Source organism: Hemicordylus capensis, chromosome 6 (genome assembly GCF_027244095.1).
Source record: "Hemicordylus capensis ecotype Gifberg chromosome 6, rHemCap1.1.pri, whole genome shotgun sequence".
Classification (NCBI taxonomy): Eukaryota; Metazoa; Chordata; class Lepidosauria; order Squamata; family Cordylidae; genus Hemicordylus; species Hemicordylus capensis.
In genome coordinates, this window is record NC_069662.1 from 42,470,259 (window position 1) to 42,490,283 (window position 20,025).

A 20,025-nucleotide genomic window follows, 5' to 3' on the forward strand; every position below is an offset into this window, starting at 1 on the left:
TACAGAGGTTTGAATGTTCTCACTATATAAAGTACTAGAGAAACAGAAACATTTTGACAAATCAGCACATTCATCTCACAACTTTAGCACCTGTCCTCCTCCTCCTCCTCCATAATTACAGTGGAGACCTGGCCATGCCTACTGCCTATGTATACACACAGCTTCCACAGAGACTTCAATGGCCATTCCAATTAGGTAACAGTCATTTCAGAGCTATGTTTATTGGCACTAGCATTTTTGGTGCTTCCAAATTCCCTCACTAATTGCTTCTCTCTCTCTCCAAGATTACATAATACTAATTGATTTTTGGCAAACTGCAAATTAATTATTTTTCCCCCTGGAACTCCATAAGCTGGCATTGTTTTTCATTTTTGATTTTGTATGTTCTTTAATTTTTCAGGTTTTATTTGTAACCTGCCATGGGGGCCCTCCCAAGGACCTAAAGGTGGGAAAGAAACTTTTAAATAAATTGCTGGAAATTGTACAAAGAATATCTCATAGAATGTTCTTATGGGACATGCAACTTTCCCATCAGCAAAGGATTCTAATGTGGAGGTTTTTCATAATCCACAAATCCATTGGGGGCAGGACGTAGAAGAAGAGGAGAAAAATCAGGATGTAGTTTTGGTGAAGAATTCAGCTTCCTATGATTCTCAGTTTGTCCAGCCCCTAGCCTTTCTGGCTATGAAAATAAGCTTGAAAGTATTGTGTTACGAGTAGTTGAATAAAATTTCCATGTCTCACACGAGAGGCTTTAATAACTTGCATATTTCCCCATTCCATTTGTTGCAGAAGCAAAACTACACAAAAATACACAACATTTGCTTAATTTGCATAATCTACACATCACTAGTTTGGATTTTTACCCCGAGGTGGAGAGCAAACACAACCCTATTACTCTCTACAAAAACTACTCAATTCTGTGACTTCCAGCAAGGGGTGACATTGACGTCTACTTGCATAGTGCTTCATTTGCAAAATTTATATAGGCTACACAACTAATGTCAAGTAGGAAGTGCATTTCCCAACTTTGGGGCCTTTTTCTCTCTCTGAAACATACGTTTGTGAAACCTCAGACTTAAGAATATGCAAATTAAATGTTTATCAAAATCTGAAAAGGTTTTACTTGTTTACTCCAAGTAGAGATACTGGGTTGAATCCAAAGCAAGTAAGTCATGACTGGTTTTTATGAAGCACAGAAGTTTAAACACCATACTAAACCGCGTGGACCAAGAAGCTTAACTATGGTTTGGCATGATGACATATCATGGGTGGCACCCACAACTTCAGTAGAGTGGTGCCGCATCAGCAGATTTTACAAACAGAGGTGATTATGCAAGGGGTTCTTGTGCTAGTGGAAGGACCCATGGAAGAAGCAGCTCCACTAGTGCTTTGGTTTTATCCACTAGATCCACTAGTGGCTCAGGTTTTATAGTTCAGGGCCTCAGGAGACATCACAGTGGCCATATGGCATGTCAGTTCAGTCATTGTGCCAAACCAATGACTTTGTTTGCAGTCAGACAACCAGAATCTGAAACCACAGATTGGAGCATGTTTGCAAAACATGGTTTGGCACAATGACTGAACTGACATGCCATATGGCCACTGTGAAGTCTCCTTAGGCCCTGAACGATAAAACCTGAGCAGATGGAAATGGAAGCAGACAAATAGATCTAAACCATGATTTGCTTTTATGTTTGGAAGTTCAAACCACGGTTTGGCATGTTTGAATAGATCCACAGAAATCATATACTTACCTGCTCCGCCTCCACATAAACAAGTGGAAACCCCATTTGCTTGGTCCACGTATTCATCACAGCAGCAATAGGTTTACCACTGGCATTTTCTAGGCTTTCCCAAAGGTCCTCTATAGGAGCAAAACATTCAAGTTAAACCACCCAATTTTCTTTTTACCACTAAAGAAAACATTTAAAGTTTCATCAAGATAATATACTAGGACAGAGGCCTGGTTCAAACAATGCATAGTGTGCAGGACTGGTTGGATGTAAAAATGAATGTAAAAACAGGTTGCTTACCTGTAACTGATGATCTGGTAGAGATCCGTCGATATCCATAAGAATGGGTTCTGCGCCTGCGCAGGAGTCACGCGGTAGCCATGCCTGAGCTTGTCGAAGCGCCGAAGCCACGCCCCCACGCTGAGCGTTCTATATAAGGCGTGTCTTTGGCGCGAAGTCCCTCAGTTCTTGGACGACCGCCGTGGAGGACGACCATCCAGAAGACGAAGGTGAGTTCATCCAAGGTAAGTGCTCAATAAAGGACGTTGCAAAGGGCTGCACACTGCAATGCACATAAAGGTAGTCCTACTGCAGAGGGGAGGTCGGGAGGGTCTTATGGATATCGACGGATCTCTACCAGATCATCAGTTACAGGTAAGCAACCTGTTTATCTGGATCGAGATCCGTCGATACCCATAAGAATGGGTGTCTAGCGAGCTCCAAAAAAGCAGGAGGGGAGCAGTAGGAATCAAGGCAGCACCCTTTTTAAGATGCTTCTCCCGAATGAAGCCTCTGCAGCAGAACGTACATCTATGGCATAGTGTTTGATAAACGGGGACTCAGAGGACCATGTAGCTGCTTTGCAGATGTCCGTGAAAGAAACCCCCGCTAGGTGTGCAGCTGAGGAAGCATGGGCCCTAATGGAGTGGGCCCGTATAGCTTCTGGAGGTGCTTTGTTTTGTAGCTTGTATGTGAACAATATCACCTGCACCAACCATCTCGACAGTCGTTGTCTGGAGACTGGGGAGCCTTTGGAAGAGCCCTGGTATGACATGAAGAGACGTTTGGAGACTCTAAAGTCTTGTGTTCTGGACATATAAAACAGCAGAGCACGGCGCACATCCATAGTGTGCAAGGATCTCTCTAAGGAAGTGGAAGGAAGTCTGAAAAACGTAAGCAGGATGATATCCTGATTGAGGTGGAAGGAAGACACTACTTTAGGTAAAAAAGAAGGATCCAGACGCATTCGGACTTTGTCTGGATAAAAGATAGTATAAGGGGAGTCTACCCTGAGTGCTGTGAGTTCACTGACACGTCTAGCGGTAGTAATTGCTATCAAAAAAACAGTCTTCCAGGAGACCAGTTTTAATGAACATGTGGCCATGGGCTCAAAAGGAGGCTGAGTGAGTGATGAAAGAACCAGAGATAGGCTCCATGGTTCTACAGGAGGCTTAACTGGCGGGTACACATTCGAGAGACCTTTTAGAAAGGCCTTACTCAACGGATGGGAAAACAAAGTATTTCCATCACTGCCCGGGTGTTGTGCGGAGAGGGCAGCCAGATGGACCTTAAGGGAGACATTTGCAAGACCTTGAGTTTTTAGTATCGTTAGGTAACGTAAGACTTCCTTGATCGAAGCCTGCTTGGGTAAAAACCCTCTTGACCTTGCATATATTTTAAAACGGTGCCATTTGCTCTGATAATTCTTACGAGTGGATGCCTTCTGTTGGTTGAGCAGAATTCGTTTTAGGAGAGTATCCGCCAGGCGGTCAGATGGAGAGTGAGTACGTCCGGGTGCAAGATCTGGCCGTCGTCTTGTGTTAGCAGATCTAGGCGCCGAGGTAAGTGGTGGTAACATTTCTTGGACAGTCTGCGTAGCCGTGGAAACCAAGGTTGTCTTGGCCACCACGGGGTAATCAAGATCCCGGTGGTCGGTTGAGACAGCAGACGTGCCACTACCCTGGGTATCAGCGGGAGTGGGGGAAACATGTACGGAGTCTCTTCGGACCAGTTCAGCTGAAAGGCATCCCCTAGAGAACGAGCATCGTGGCCCACTCTCGAGCAGTAACGGGAACATTTTGCATTCGTGGAACAAGCAAAGAGATCTATGGAGGGAAACATCCATTGGTCGAAGAGCGGGGTCAAGACTTCTGAATGTAGTTCCCATTCGTGTTGGTGATCTTTCAAAAAGACCCGACTGAGGTCGTCCGCTAAAACATTCTCCAGGCCTTTGATGTGTACTGCTGTAGGGGCAATCTGGTGTTGGATGCACCAGTGCCACAGCTGGACGCTGAGGGCACACAGGCTCCGAGATACCGTTCCGCCCTGACGGTTGATGTATGCTTGTGCAGTCGTGTTGTCGAGCTGGACTTGAACAATCTGGCCTTGTATGATTGGGAGGAAAGCTCGCAGAGCCAGAAAAACTGCTAGTAGTTCTAGGAAATTTATGTGTAGTAGGGCTTGTTGAGGAGACCACCTGCCTTGGATCTTGTGCCCGTTGCAATGTGCACCCCAACCTTGTAGAGATGCATCTGTGGTCAGCCAGACAGTAGGGGAGGGATTTTGAAAGGGGACCCCACTGAGCAGATTGTCTCGGCGCGTCCACCACGTTAGAGAACGAAGGACTTGAGGAGGCATTAGTAAGCGTTTTTCTTGATTGTCCCTGCATGGGCGAAAGACAGAAAGAAACCATAGTTGAAGCTTGCGCATTTTTAGGCGAGCGAAGTGTATAATCGCATTGCACGAAGCCATCAGCCCTAAGAGGCGTTGGATGGCAAGGGCTGGTTGGGTAGGTTGATGTTTGAAGAGATGAATCAGGTCTCCAATACAGTTGAACCTGTCCTCTGGTAAGAATGCTCTCTGCACTCTGGTGTCCAAAACTGCTCCTATGTAGGGGATAACTGGAGCCGGTTGTAGATGTGACTTTTTCCAATTGATTTGAACACCTAGGTCGTGGAGAAGATCTATCACATAACGGATATGCTAAAGTAACTCTTCTTTGGTCTTCGCTGCCAGAAGCCAGTCGTCTAGGTATGGATAGATAGCAATCCCTCTGGTATGCAGGTGTGCAATCACCACAGCCATGCATTTTGTAAAAACCCTCGGTGCGGTAGACAGTCCGAAGGGCAATACATTGTATTGGTACACTTCCCGTCCGACGGTGAAACGTAAATACTTTCGGTGGCAAGGTCGAATACTTATATGAAAATAGGCGTCCTTGAGGTCCAGCGTTGCAAGCCACTCTTCTCCTTGAAGGAGAGGTAGGATGTGCTGCAACGCCATCATGCGGAATTTTCGGACGCGAATGAATTTGTTCAGGCGACGGAGATCCATAATGGGTCGTATACCCCCATCCCGTTTGGGAATTTGGAAGTAACGGGAGTAGAACCCGTCTAGCCTGTCTGCCCATGACACCGGGGATATTGCCCCTTTGCGAAGGAGATCCTTCACCTCTTCCTTCAGGAGATCCGATGCAGGAGTAAGCTTCATCCCCATAAACCGAGGAACGGTCTTGAATTCGAGTGCATAGCCTGAGCTCACAATTTTCAGGACCCATTTGTCTGATGTTATATGGTGCCATGCGGGGACATGGCTGGCCAGCCTGATGGTTGGCTGGGACGGAATAGTCGGTGGTGAGGACGGTACCCCCGCTGGCTGGGAAGGGGAGAGAGGAGGAGGTGTCAATGGGCAATTGCAATTTTCAAAGACGCTTTTGGTTGTCCTGCGTCTTGGAACGTTGGGGTTGAGAAGCTTTATGCCTCTGCTGGTAGGCACGCTTTTGATATGGGGTATATGGCTTTCTGAAATCCCGGCGATCTTGGGTTCGATAGTTGGGCCGGTATTTTCCATAATTGGGTCGGTATCTTGATGACTGCCCGGAGGATGATGGGGCAGCGGTAAAGGTCTTTGCCGTGAACTTGGATTTTTTTAACTGTTCCATTGTGGCGTCTGTGGTTGTGCTGAAAAGACCCGAGCCATCGAAGGGGAGGCCTTCGATCTTTTCTTTCATGTCCATCTGGAGATTAGTGGACCGCAACCAAGCATGCCTGCGTAGAGTGATAGCCGCTGTCATGGCCCTGGATTCACTCTCCGCTAGGTGTTTAGAAATGCTTAGCTGGCGACGAGTTAAATCCCCAGTGTTTTCCAAGGTCTGGCGGAACTTAGCTCTAAACTCATGTATAGGCAAAGTTTCCAGGTCTTTTTCCAAAAGTTCCCAGAGGCCATGTGTGTATTTGGCCGTGCAGGCTGCATAGTTAGCCACTTTGATCGAAAGGCACGAAGTCGAATACACCTTCCTGCCTAAAAGGTCTAGTTTTCTGCCCTCTTTATCCGGAGAAACTGTATGGCGTCTACCTGACTTGGAAGAAGTGGCGCAATCAATAACAAGAGAATTGGGCGCCGGGTGCTTCAACAAATATTCATTGTCCTTATCTTGTACTCGGTAGAGGCTCTCAAGTTTCTTGGAAGTTGGCGTGGAGGTGTGGAGTACCTCCCAAGCACATTTAGCAGCTCTAGTGATCACTGGTAACATAGGGAGTGCCACCGGAGCGGTAGATTGAGACTGAAGCATAAAGTTGTATACTGGATCGTCTATTGTTGCCAAAGGAGAGCGAACGTCTAGCCCCAGGGAATCTGCCATCGCACGAATGTGCTTGTGGTAAGCTTTTAGCTCATCATTTGGAGATACATACGTGGGTGGAGCCACATCCACTGGAGGATCCACAATATTACTGTCCTCATCAGAATCCGACTCAAAATCGGACGAACCATAATGTTCAGAGGGGGAGCAAGGAGGCGGTTCATTTACATTAGTTTGAGCAATGGTTTGTGTCTCTTCAGTGCTGACAGATGAATGAGGCAGGGCATCTGTTTGAATGGAGGCAGATCTCGTGCTCATAGGAAAAGTCTGTGAAGCGCGGTGAAATAGTTCTGGGCACTGCGTCTGGGTAGATACAGTCGACACAGAATGCAGTGGCAATCGTTGAGACCGGGTGTCATCAAACACATATGGTTCTCCAGGTGAAGCTGTACCCATGGGATCCTGGGGGTATTCACAGGTGTGCCATGTTAGCGGGGAGCGCCCTTGGCCGGCGGATTGAGGTCTGGAGGAGTGTGCTGTGGAGTCTGAAGGTCGAGATGGGCCTGCATCTGTTGGCAAGAAACCCTTAAAGGTAGAGGTTGTCCGTCTACTCGATGTCGAGTCTAATAGCGAGAGCAGTGAGCGAGTCGCTGAAGGTAGCATATCCTCGGCATCGACGTCTATGATCTCGAAAGCAGGAGGTGGGCAGCGTGGCGTCACCTGAGAAGTAAGGACCGGGGTGTGCAGTACAGTAGCAAGAAGACCGACCGTCGGTGTAGATGGCGAAGCCGAGGCCAGCGGGGTCGGAGCTGGTGATAGAGCTTGAGCAATCGGCATCGAAATCGACGTCGAGGCAAGCACCGGTTGAACAGCAGGAGTCAATATCGAGGCAACTGTCGACGCTGAAGGAGCCGTCGACATCGAAGGCTTTGTCGACATCGAGGGAGCAGGTAGCGCCGACTGATCAGTCGACATCGGTGGCACTGTAGTGGTCGATGGAATCCCCGATGTTGATGGTAAAGCCGAAGTTTTCGATGATCGCGAAGATTGTACTCTTGTTGGGGATGGAGTACGAGGAAGCGGGTCTGGGGATCTTCGACGTTTTCTAGGTGGAGAACCATGTCGATCTGTGTTCTGATGTCCAGAAGGAGAGTCGGTACGCCCTCTTGAACGAAGATCCGGTCTCGACGGGGAAGACGAAGAAGATGTACACGACGTCGATGCTGACTTCTCCGGTTTCGATGTCGATGTCGACAACTTGGATACACGCGAAGGAGCTGGAGATTCCTTCGACTTAGAATGTTTCTTCGGCATCGAAGTAGGCTTCGAAGAATCAACTTTCTTCGGTACTGAAGAAGACTTTCGGTGGCGGCTCGACGTTGATGGAGGTGCCGACTCCGCCCTCGGGGGCAATTTCGAAGACGAGGTCGATGTCGAGGGACGAGGAGTACCCGGAGTGGAGGGGCTCAGAACCTCGTCATAAATAGCGGCCCGGAGGCGTAGCGCTCGGTTTTTTCTCGTTTGCTTCGAGAAAGAGAGGCAAATCTTGCAGGAGGCGACATTATGTTCCTCACCGAGGCATAATAAGCAAAGGTCGTGAAGGTCCTTGGAGGGGAGTTTCGCCCTGCAGCCTTCACACCATTTAAAAGATCTTTTCTCCTCAGTCATATTCACGCTCGTAGTTGAGTCCGTTCCGAGGTCGAAGAGCCGGGATCGTCGTCAGTCAGTCCGCGTCGAGAGCCAGGAAAAACCGAGAAGCCAGTCCGAGTCAAAATCCAAACAAAGGTCGCTTTCCAGTCCGTCGTCAAAACCAAAAATCAATCAGTAAAAGATGAACTCGTTCTTAATATAGAGAGGAACTTTTCCAACAGCTGAGGCGGCAGACCGAGGTCCAAACGCAAAGGCGGTCGGAAAAGAACTGAGGGACTTCGCGCCAAAGACACGCCTTATATAGAACGCTCAGCGTGGGGGCGTGGCTTCGGCGCTTCGACAAGCTCAGGCATGGCTACCGCGTGACTCCTGCGCAGGCGCAGAACCCATTCTTATGGGTATCGACGGATCTCGATCCAGATCCATGCATGTCTCCCTTCTTGTACACTGCTTCACTGTTCATAACTACATAGGAAAGTAGTCCAATTGAACTGCACCCTCATGTGAAACAGGATGCTGGACTAGATGGGCCTTGTGCCTGATCTAGCAGGGCTGTTCTAATGCAATTTAAGTACCACAGTTAGTATAGTCTTTGCTATACTGAAGTAGTATTCAAATAATCTCACATAACTAAGGAAAGTTGGGAGGTAGAGCAGAATGTGCATACTTAAGACCCTAATCAGATGATGGGTAGGTCCAATTGGTTCTATCATCTGAACCAGCCCACAATTTCTGGGTTTCTAATGGCATTATTCTTGCAAATTAAAGTGCTTTCCAAACTCTTGTTCATTCTCACACACCCTTCAGTAAGCAAGCAGTGATTACTCCCATTTTACAGTTGGCAATCTGAGGTAGTTAAATCCTTTATGTGATTCATGAGAGAGTTAAACTGGGAGAGCAAATCAAACAGTCTATCCATCAGACTAAACACAGCTGCAGTATCTACAGGATGTTCCCAACTAAAACTGCAACTTTCACATTGGCTCCCATCTCAAGAAGTCTGCCTGAAGACAATGAAAACATTTTGGAAGGAAAATGCTTCAGAGCAGCAGCTGAGTTGTCCTCATCATCAGAGCCTTAAGTCATTATTGCTCCCAATTATTACTATTATGACTAATTACTAAGTTTCTATAAGACTGATTTGGATATTGAGCATCTGCAGAAGGGGAACTTATTCAGCATTCACTGATCAATGTATCATGTGAATCTGTAGCACACTAATCTGAATTGCTGGCAGTCCCATTGAACCTAGAACATTTAAGAAAGGACCCAAATCCAGAATCTTTATTATTACAGTCACTGACTAGAAGAAGAAAAAGCACTCAGCAACACACTATAAGTGTAGAGAAAGGGCATGAATCACATCAGAAATCATCTTTCAAGCCTGTCTTGCTGCCTATCAATGACATCCCAGAATCATTTGGCTGCTCAGTTTTCACCAATACTGGCCTTTCAGAAACAAAATAGACTGCCATTAGGCTGGAGTACAGCTTGTGCCAGGAATTCTTTGCCTATGCGTCATCTTGATCTCTGAACTTCTTGGGGGTGGGTTGGGCTGGGGGATTCTCCAAGTCCTTCCTCAGTTTATGTGCCCAGATTTCTGCTTTCCCTACCCCTTGTAAGTGAGCATGGAGGCACCTTTAAAAGTGGTGGTTCTCTTATATTTAGCAGAGGGGGAGCAACTGGCCTTATCCAACCCCAGCACAACATCCCTCCACTGGCTGCTGCTGGTGTCTACCATATGTTTCTGTCCAGATTGTGAGGCCTTTTGGGACACAGTACTACATTATTTATTTTTCTATGTAAACCACTTTAGGCACTTGAAAAGCAATACATAAATATTTGTAGTCATAGCCCTAGACCATATTCTGCCCAAACAACCATGTTGCTCATTGTCTTAGGAAGTCCCTGGAATATGGGGAATTGTTATCAATATAGGAAGCTGCCTTATACTGAATCAGACCATCAGTCCATCTAGCTCAGTATTGTCTACTAGCAGCAGCTTCTGCAGGCAGGAGTCTCTCAGTCTCAGCCCTATCTTGGAGATGCTATGGAGGAAACCTGGAGCCTTCTATATGCAAGCATGCAGATGCTCTTCTGAGAGCAGCCCCATCCCCTAAAGGGGATATCTTACAGTGCTTACACATGTCGTCTCCCATTCAAATGAAAAAGGGGAGACTCTGCTTAGCTTAAGGGACAATTCACACTTGCTCCCATAAGACCAGCTCTCCTGTTAGTAAGTAATATTCATATTAAAAACCCAAAAATAGGAACAATCCAGATATGTTAAGCACAGGTTTTGTTGAAACTAATAGCTTTTTAACACACAATTAATTGCTTAAATCCCACATTTCAGTGTGAACTAGGTATGTCGTATAAACAAACAAGTTGTCATCTGCTTGCCAAGTTATATCATAATAGAATATAATTGCTGCTTAAGCTTCATAGCCTCCCTACATAAAGTTATTTCCCTTGATAATCATCAGAACCTGAAATGCAAAGACTCACATAATTATGCACAAGGGAGTTGGGGGCTAGTTCTTCTTGAAAAGCAGCAAACCGCATTTGAAACAAGGTGGTTCAAAAAACAATTTGTGATAAAGAACGAGACTGTTGTTCAAAGTTAAAAATCCCACTGGGCATGCCCAAGCCCTTGAAGCATGGCATGACTTCAGCCATGGGGCAGAGGAGCCAGAAACGATTCAACATGTCCTGTTATACAGCCCCCTTTACAAGGAATCCTGCACAAGATATATTTCCCTTCTATTACAGAAGTACTCAGACAGATTGGAAGGGTTCTATACCAAGCTATTGCTCTCTGATACAAATTAAACCATAACCAGCATGTTAACTAAATTGTGTAGCAGCAGTGAAAATATGACAATTGGCACAGTCATGATCCAGTTGGTTGTAATATTTTTATGTATTTATTGTTTTAAACTCTGTACTTGATCGAATAAACATTGACTGATGACTTTAGCCACAGAGCCCTTTTTGCATCTTTGTGTTTATGTAATAAACTGCTTAGAACTGAGCTTGTAAACAGTACATTACATGTTTTTGTTACTTGACTTGATGTCCAGAAGTAGCACTGAACATCTGATCACCAACCCCAAGAGGTACCTAGAGGGCCAAGGTATAGACTGCAAGCCTTCTGAGCAGAGGGAGAGACCATTTCACCTGTTTTCTGTACTGCATCTAGCACAACAGGTAATACATTACCTGTAGCGATGTGCAAAATGTTCTGAGCTTGAAACAGACCGTTTTGATTGTTCCGAGCTTGAAACAAAATACCCTTCAAATGAAGGGCCTATTTCAAGCTCAGAACAAAACAATCCTGTTCTGAGTGTTATGAGGGCCATTTTAGAGGGCTGTTTTTTATGTGTGAGGTGAGAAGACCAGGACTTCACCCCAGACTTAGCTTGTTAGCCCATTTCGGGTGACCAGTCTACCCACCGACCCCAACTGGTAGACTGGTCCCCGGAAAAGCAGCCCTCCAGAATGCAGCCCAACTGGTCCCCGGAAAAGCAGCCCTCCAGAATGATGCTCGGAATACTCAAAATGTTTCAAGCTCATTCTATCGGAACAACCGGCTTGACCAGTTGTTCTGATGAAACGTTCCAGTGATTTGTGTTTTGTTTCAAGATCGAAACAAAACACAAAATCCATTTCGTGCACATCCCTAATTAAGAGCCATAACAACAGAAAACAGACTTTTTCTCATCTCATTATGGATCTTCAGGCATTTAATATTATACTTGATAATTAAAAAAACACCGATGGAATTTTATACATGCTAATTAAAAAACAAACCAACAAACCCACACACGGAAACAAACAGAGACCTTAATAGAAGTTCAGCTTTCTTAGGTGTGTGGAGGTGAAATGCTAGAAGCTAGCTAAGAGCCAAGTTCACAATTCAGAATCCAATACAGGTTCTCCCCAAACTGAAAGTAGCCTAGTACAACTATAGTTCACTAGGAGGTCAGAGGAAAGAATTGCAAGCATCGCCATATACATAGTTTAGTAAGAGCTACTTTTTGGGGAACTTCCTTACCTTTCAGGCTGAGAAATTCATTATGAGAGGATACAACTTTTCTCTCAAACAGAATGTTCTGGAGTTGAGGGGACAAATGAGTAGGGGAAAGTGCAAACAATGATCAATTACCTGTAGCTGCATTCTTATGTTGGAACTTGGTAAGATACAGGTGCATTCCTTTCCGGAAGTCCTAAGAACATTTTTTATAAAAACAAAGCTTAAAAATATTAGCTTTCACTGCACTAGACAGGAGAGTCACATTTTTTCCTATAACATAAATTTCAAAAGATAGCAACATTTGCTGGCGAAGGCCAAATTTACCCACCATTCTTGCACAGACCAAGACAGTTTCCATGTTGCTGACAAAGGTTTGAGTATTTATGCAGACCTTTAAAACTGGCACATGGCTGAGGAACAACAGAGCACGAACTATTGCTCTTTAACAGAAATACAGGGATTAATTGCAAACAATACTCATTAGGGATTAGCCCTAGAATCCAGTCTTGGAACATATGAAGATATAAGGCAACTTCCAGACAGGTTAGAGCCCAGCCCAACTTTTTAAATTATGCCAATTCTGTGGTAATCTTTCCTAATCCCTCATTATGTTCACCTCTCTGCTTTCCATGAAGAGCTATTTTGTGCTATTTGCAACAGTTTATTCTGCCACATTAATGATAGACATGCATTTAAAAGGTTTTCAAGAAGATGCTCAATGTTATATATTAACACAAATTTAACAAATCTAAGGAAATAGCACTGAAACTGAAAAGCCAAAATAGGGCACCTAAAGGGTAGTTTAGAATTAAAATCTGTTTGGAAAGGAACATAGGAAGCTGCCATATACTGAGTCAGATTATAGGTCCATCTTGCTCAGTATTGTCTACACAGACTGGCAGCGGCTTCTCCAAGGTTGCAGGTAGGAATCTCTCAGCCCTATCTTGGAGATGCCAGGGAAGGAACTTGGAGCCTAGATGCTCTTCCCAGAGCAGCTCCATCCCCTGAGGGGAATATCTTACAGAGCTCACACTTCTAGTCTCCCTTTCGTATGCAACCAGGCAGATCCTGCTTAGCTTAAGGGGACAAGTCATGCTTGCTACCACAAGACCAGCTCTCTTCCCAGACTGTTTTATGCTGTAATGACGACAATCATTCTCGCTGCAAACACATCTATAAATATGCATTCAAGTTGTTAATTTTAAAACTGTCATGTATGAGCAGCTTTTTGGAATATCAAATGAAAGGAAATTCAAACAGTATAATAGGGCAGTTTAACAACCCACTTTCATGGAATACAATACAATCTGAGAATATGAGGTCAGGTTTTGAATTCCTAATGTATGAGCCCGGTTTAGAATACAGGTTATATATACACACAATACAAACATACATACAGTTTATTTATATTTGGAGGGGGGGGTAGATGGCAGGTGGTATGGAACACAGGTCACAACATATGCTTCTTTGCACTGAGGAGGGGGGGGAGGTGACACATGCAAGCCTAGATTTATTTCAGTGGAAGAAATATTTATTGGGATGCAATTGTTTATTTCAGTGGAAGAATGAACTACATTTCACCTGCCTTTAACATAGTTTTCCAGCTAACTAGCATTCTAAAGATTCTTATGAGGGATCAGGTCTGCCAAATTTCAGTCAGATAGTACAAAGGGAGCCTATTCTAGAGGCCAGTGACTATAAGCTCCAACTGATTTCAGTGGGCGAGCCAACTATATTCCTCCTGTAGCTAACTTAGCAGCTTTTGAGCCAATTGTTGTGACCACAGGTCATAACATTACTTAACATAAAAGAAATGAACTTACGAAGAAGTTAAATCAATTGAGCTAAAACCAATGCTACATTTTAGAACATATATATTTCTTTCTGAGTTTAAAAGAAAGCATAGAGAAAGTTAGCAACTTGACAGCTGGCATGGCATTCAGTGTTTCCCCCCGATCTCATCATAAATAGGGCAATAGAGAACATAGTGGATTATGTCCTTCAGTTGACCAGTGCCACAAGGACAAAGGCGCCGTTCCACTGGGAGTTTGCAAAATCTCCCTTTAAGATATGCTGAAGGCAAAGTCTGAATACAAAAATATGTAAAGGCCTTCTTCGGTGGAGCACTGGTAATATTAACCAGATACTGAAAAATAATTCTGTATTTCTTGTAATGGTGGTACCAGAATGAGAACTTTGATGATGTACTGCAATAGCATCTCTACTGGCAGCCAGTTAGTATGACCTTTTTCAGGCATTCTAGGACTCTTCCAAGGGACCAGACCTGCCAAATTTCAGACAGATGGGACAAAGACTCCATCTTAGAGGCCTTTGTTACCCTGCTTTCAAAATATGACCATTCCACTCCCCATTGTATTATTCAGAAGGTATCTGTATAAGATTTGGCAGGATGTATTTTGGGGTTTTTTCCCCATTAAAAAATTTGGGGTTATTATTTTATTTTAAAGGTGAGTTCCTTTAAAATCTGCTTATCAAACCAGTCTGCTCGTTGCCCCTCTGCTATGCCTGTTCTTATTTCTATTTACCATTGGTTTAAATAACATTTAGGCTGTGCTTCTGTGTACCTTTTAAAGAGGCATTAAAATTGGGGGTCTCTGACTATCTGTCACAAGCTTGATCCCTTCAAGGGCTCCTAGAATGTCTGAAAATCACATTGGATTAGCTTGAAAAGAACAAAGTTAGATGCAGGAAAAATGCAGCTGGTTGTCCCACTGAAATCAACGGGGAACCAATGAATTAATCAAATGGATAAATTTCAGCCTCTAAAGTAAGGCTCATTTATCCTATTTGACATGGCTAATCCACTGGAGATGTTCGAGAATGCCTGTTTTACCTCTAACAAAGAATATTTAGGGCGGGGGTCAGCAACCCTTTCATAGTGCTGTTCCAACTCCTGAGACAACACCCAGAAGCCACCAGTCATGCCCCTCATGCCAACACCAGGTGTGGGGCTAGCCTGCCTCCTTCAGTACACTTCCTCAGCCTCGCCCAGCCAGTTTGCAGCCAATATGCTAGCTGGGAGACTTGCTTTATAGACAAAGCAAACCTCCCAGCTAGTGTACCAACTGCAAGTTGGCTGGGAGAGGCTGAGGAGGAAGCAGAGTGACCCCCTCACACACTGATGTCAGGAGCAGTGTGGCTCCACCTCCTTTCCGTGCACATCATCCTCAGCCTCTCTTTGCAGCAGCCAGTTTGAGTGCCACAGAGAATTGCCTCATGTGTCACTCTTGGCACATGTCCCAGAGGTTGCTGGCCCTTGATTTAGGGCTTTTTAGTTTAGAAAAAACAAACAAAAAGGCAACATAATAGAGATTTGAAAAATAATAAACAGAATACAGAAAGGATAGATTTTCTCCAACCAATATTAAAATTCAGTGCAATGTCACCCAATTAATTAGATTGGTTCTAAGCCATTAGATTTAAGATGACTTTAAAAAGAAATGAATGATACCAGCCTTTTCAGGCCATGGGCCCACTGTGAAATCCAACTGTTCTAATTGTTAATCCTATACATCCACCTTTCACCTCAGTCCTTGGTTTTCTCCCACATCCTCTTTCTTCTCTCTCTCCCCTCCACCTCATCTTTCTCTCAATTTTTTTTAAAGGAAGTGGTGGTAGTACCAGCAGAGGCGTATCTAGGGAAAACAGCGCCTAGGGCAAGCACTGACATTGCACCCCCTGTCCAAACATCTGACACCCATCCTTCAGATAACTTTACCATAATATCAGCTCAAAAATACAAGTCAAGCTCGTCAATCTTTTAATATTTCAAAAACTATTTAGCAGTGGACGTAGCCAGATCAAAAAATGCTGGAAAATTACAAATTTCAGTATGCTGGGGCTCATGAAATACCCAAATACTATGTGGAGGTCTACTTGGAAAACTAAACAGAAGTGCCTGTCTAATTCTCTACTATGCATTGTGGCATCACTATTACATACATTTTAAAAATAAATGGAGAATTTGACTTTTCCCAGATACCTTGGAAATAATTAAAGGATATGCAGAGTAAACTGTGTCACTGCTTGGAATATATTATAGTATTTCAGAAAGACAGTTAAAATGAGAGAAAGAGAGCAAGAAACTCCCAGTGAGCCTTAATACTAAGGATATCACACTGATTCAAAGACAAACTCACCATTAATATCCATATTATTAAGACATCACATTTAACTCACTTATCACAATAAGCAAAGTAAGAGCAAATGGATACAATCCTAGCTCATAAACTTCAGCTCAGTATCCACAAGCCCTGATTCTCTGTACATAGTGCCAAACTAAATATGTGTACAGTTACTTATATTAAATTTAAAATTTATTTTTATTTTTAGCCCTTTCGGGGGGCTTCCTAAAGGCCGTGGGGGGGGGTCTGCAAAGGTCCCCCCCCACTGGCCTCTAGGGCATCTCAGGGACCATTTGAGCATGTGTGGTGGCCATTTAAAAAAAATAAAATTTTTTTTAATGGCCACTGAAAACAAAATGGCCAACGCGCATGCTCAAATGGCCTATGTGAGGCCTGGCATGGCCTGGGGCCTCACAGAGGCCATTTGAGCATGTGCAGTGGCCATTTTGTTTTCGGTGGCCATTTAAATTTTTTTTTAATTTTTAAAAAAGGCACCCCCCTTCAAAATGGCACCCGGGGCACATGCCCTGTCTGCCCCACCCTAGATACGCCCCTGAGTACTAGGAGCACCTACTTCAGTCAAGTTACAACCTGTCAGTTAAATTCATGGTAGATGGGTTCTACCACCCTGCTTTTATCTTAGCATCTCCTCCAAAAGGCTCTCTTATATCTGTGTGGAAAGTATTACTCCTTGTCCCATCTTTTAATGAAAAAGAACTACAGGGACACAGAGCCATGCATTCCCCAAGGTAGCATGCACACTCTGGAATATTCTGCCAACTGACGAATGACCGCCACAGTTGCTGGCTTTTAGGCATGTACTTAAAATGCAACTCTAATATATTTTTGCTTGTTTTTTTGGTGGTATTTGCTGCTGGGTTCTTGCTGCTGGCATAGATGATGAAATCTTCTTGATTCTATTATAATGGTTGTGACTGGTTTTAAGTTATGTTCTCAGGCTTATAGATACCTGTTGATTGTTGGTATTTGGTGGTTTTTTTGTCATTTTATACACCATTTCAGGTGCCATACCAATGGCAAAAAGGTAGTGTATGGATTTTAATAAATAAAATTTAACACAGCAATTAGCCATTATAGCTAAATGGTTCCTGCATGTTCAGAGATCATATATTTGATAGACAGATACTAAAAACAAAAAAGAGGAAATGGCCACCACCTTACTATTTTGCTTGCAAACTACCAAAGGCATCCAGCTATTGGACAAAATGACATTGGACAGAACGTTGGTCAAAATGAAACTTGACTTGATATAACAAGCCCCACCATACATACAAACCTTCCCCTTCCACCTGAAGAAAAGAACATCAATAGTTACCTATACCACTGGCAGAAAAACACCACATTTTTACCTCATCTCCAATGTAGTCATGTAGCATTCGAATTACTGATGCACCCTTGCTATAAGAAATTGCATCAAATATTTCATCTACTTCAGAAGGATGGCCCACATTGACCTAGAGAGAAAAGTAACTTGTCACTGGAACAGTGCATATGACTTGCAATTCTATTAGAAAACTAACTCATACATATTTTGATGATTATGACAATAAGCCAAATTAGTCTGTATGGTGATATCACACTGGATCCAATTTTGAAGGAGCCATTGGTAAGATGCCCTCCTGGTTGGTCTCAAAGATTCATGGGGACCTACTTGGGCAACAGTGGCTTCTTCTAGAAGCTGCTGGATGGTACTTTCCCCCTCTCCACAATGCCCAACATAAGCTTTGTTCTACAGCACGGGGGGAGGACATGGTGGCCCCTATTTGCCCATAAAATGCTACAGGACATCGTACTAGATCAGGGACACTGTGGAAGGGGATGGCAGCTGGAAGCAATATGGTGGGCAGGCTAAAAAGGCAAGCATCTGTGTGGGTCCTGCTGAGATACTGAGGCCCTGAGAGCTGCCTAAAGTTGCCCATGTCACTGCCAGGCTTGGGAATAACAATATTTTTGGATGACGTCCCCACCCCCCTAGTTTTAAGAAGGCTTCCAATAATGAGTAGACACATAAGAATTGGCAGGTGGTTAAGTGGATACAAAACCCTAACAGCAACACCAGTTGACACTCACTTCAATGGGATGACTGTTGTCTAAGGCATCAAGCTCCTGAGCTCGTGTGTAATCGGCAGAAACAAACTGGGTCCAGATATCATATTCTGGAAAACAATGGTCTACACAGAGGTACTCAATCCAAGATGCAAAACCCTCATTTAGCCACAGATGGGTCCACCACTCCTACAAAAAATGTGAAAAATGACATTAGCAACACAGTTTACTATTGGATGTGCGATACAAGGATAAGAAGTTATCTGCTATCTGATCTCAGGCTTCCTGCCACCCACCCGCAAAGTCTTTCCCAGTCCTGACATCGCAGATCCTTTTACGTGGAGCATTTTACAAAAGACAACTCTCTGTACAAAAAGCTCCCATTTTGCGCAAAACCAATAAGGGTGCTATGGGTGAGCATACAGAAGTTAGAAGCGCGAGGTATAGACTTCCATTTCCCAAAAAGCCAAGTTTCTACCTCTTTCAGCTTGAAACTGTGTGGGTAATACCTGACCAAATCTCAGAAGCAGCTTAGAAAAAATGCATGTTGCCATTTTCAAACAGAATATTCTTTCTGCCTTTCTCTAGTTCTGTCACTGAAGGAATGCTTTTGTTTTGACAGATTTTTAACTGAAGCTGGAAATGAATATAAATTAAAAGCTGCAACACAGTAAGTAATCCTTCAGTAACAAATGAAGTATAATCACCACCACAGAAGAAATAATTATGGCTCAAGTCTACACAGATAAGCTCAACTTTTAATTTATTTTTAGAACAGATTCCTATTTTACTGCAGTTCTGATTAGATCAAGTTTCAAGGCAAGGTTCTGGGTCTTCAATGCGTGGAGTGCTGCCAGGAGGATTAATACAGCTTTGAAAAATGAAAACCGTTCTAACCTCACAATTCAAGATCTCCTAGCTCAAGCTTTTAAAAGTATATAACATTTTTCTGTCAGTCAAATGCAAGCCAAATCAAGTCTATGAGGCAATCTCTGGCCCTACTACTACTAAGGGGCAAAGATTATTGGCTCTACCTGTGTTACTACAGGGGTGAAAAAGCCCTTTATCCATGTAATGGTTTATAATGGAGAAAGCAAATATCGGGTCCAGATTGACTGGATGGAGCTTCTGGATCACCAGTAGCCTATCCTTGCTATAGAACCTGACCACTCATTAGGAGTCAAGTGGTGCTGCAAAACTCACTTTCAGCCACAGGACTACTGACTGAAGAATGAAGCAGTCACCAGAAAGCACATTTATCGTAACAAGACATTCCTGAGTTAGTACCAATCTGATCCTGTTCTTTACTTCATTCTGTGCAACTCTCACTGTATCTATGCTAATCTCTGCATGATTTCATAACATATCACTTTATCAGTATTGAGGATTTTTAAAAAACCCAAATTCTAAGATATAGAGAGACAGCTACACACATCAGAGATGGGTATAGACAGACATTTCAGTGGAGATACAAGAGTGAAGGCTGTACAGCATTATCCTGTCAGAAAGAAATGTTATGTATATACAGTATTCAAAATGTTTTCATCATGCACAGAGTCAAACGTGCTTTTTAAAATATATATTTGAGTTTTCCAAATGTAACAGTGCAAAGCACATATTTAAAATATTTCTGATGCACTTTACAATGAAGATAAGATAAAAGTGAATAATAAACTTAAGTTCACCATAATCAGAAAATATAAATGCATTAGTACTGGTTTGGCTTTAATTCAGGTAATTATAAGTACTTAAATAGTGGAAACCATATCTTATAAAAGTTATCTGATTCATGAATGGTACCTTCATGTAAGT

At 43.5% G+C, this 20,025-nt stretch overlaps 1 protein-coding gene across 11 annotated transcripts in view; it reads right to left on the reverse strand.

Annotated features, from left to right (window-relative positions):
• The window catches only part of NPEPPS (aminopeptidase puromycin sensitive), a 222,400-nt gene that overhangs the window by 43,692 nt on the left and 158,683 nt on the right, over positions 1-20,025 (reverse strand). For all 11 annotated transcript variants that reach the window (XM_053262227.1, XM_053262232.1, XM_053262229.1 and 8 more), the window contains 4 exons: positions 18,238-18,402; positions 17,517-17,621; positions 12,134-12,194; positions 1,758-1,867 (listed from right to left, as the gene is read on the reverse strand). In XM_053262227.1, the coding sequence (XP_053118202.1) occupies positions 1,758-1,867; positions 12,134-12,194; positions 17,517-17,621; positions 18,238-18,402 (441 nt within the window). The remainder of the gene's footprint in view (positions 1-1,757; positions 1,868-12,133; positions 12,195-17,516; positions 17,622-18,237; positions 18,403-20,025) is intronic.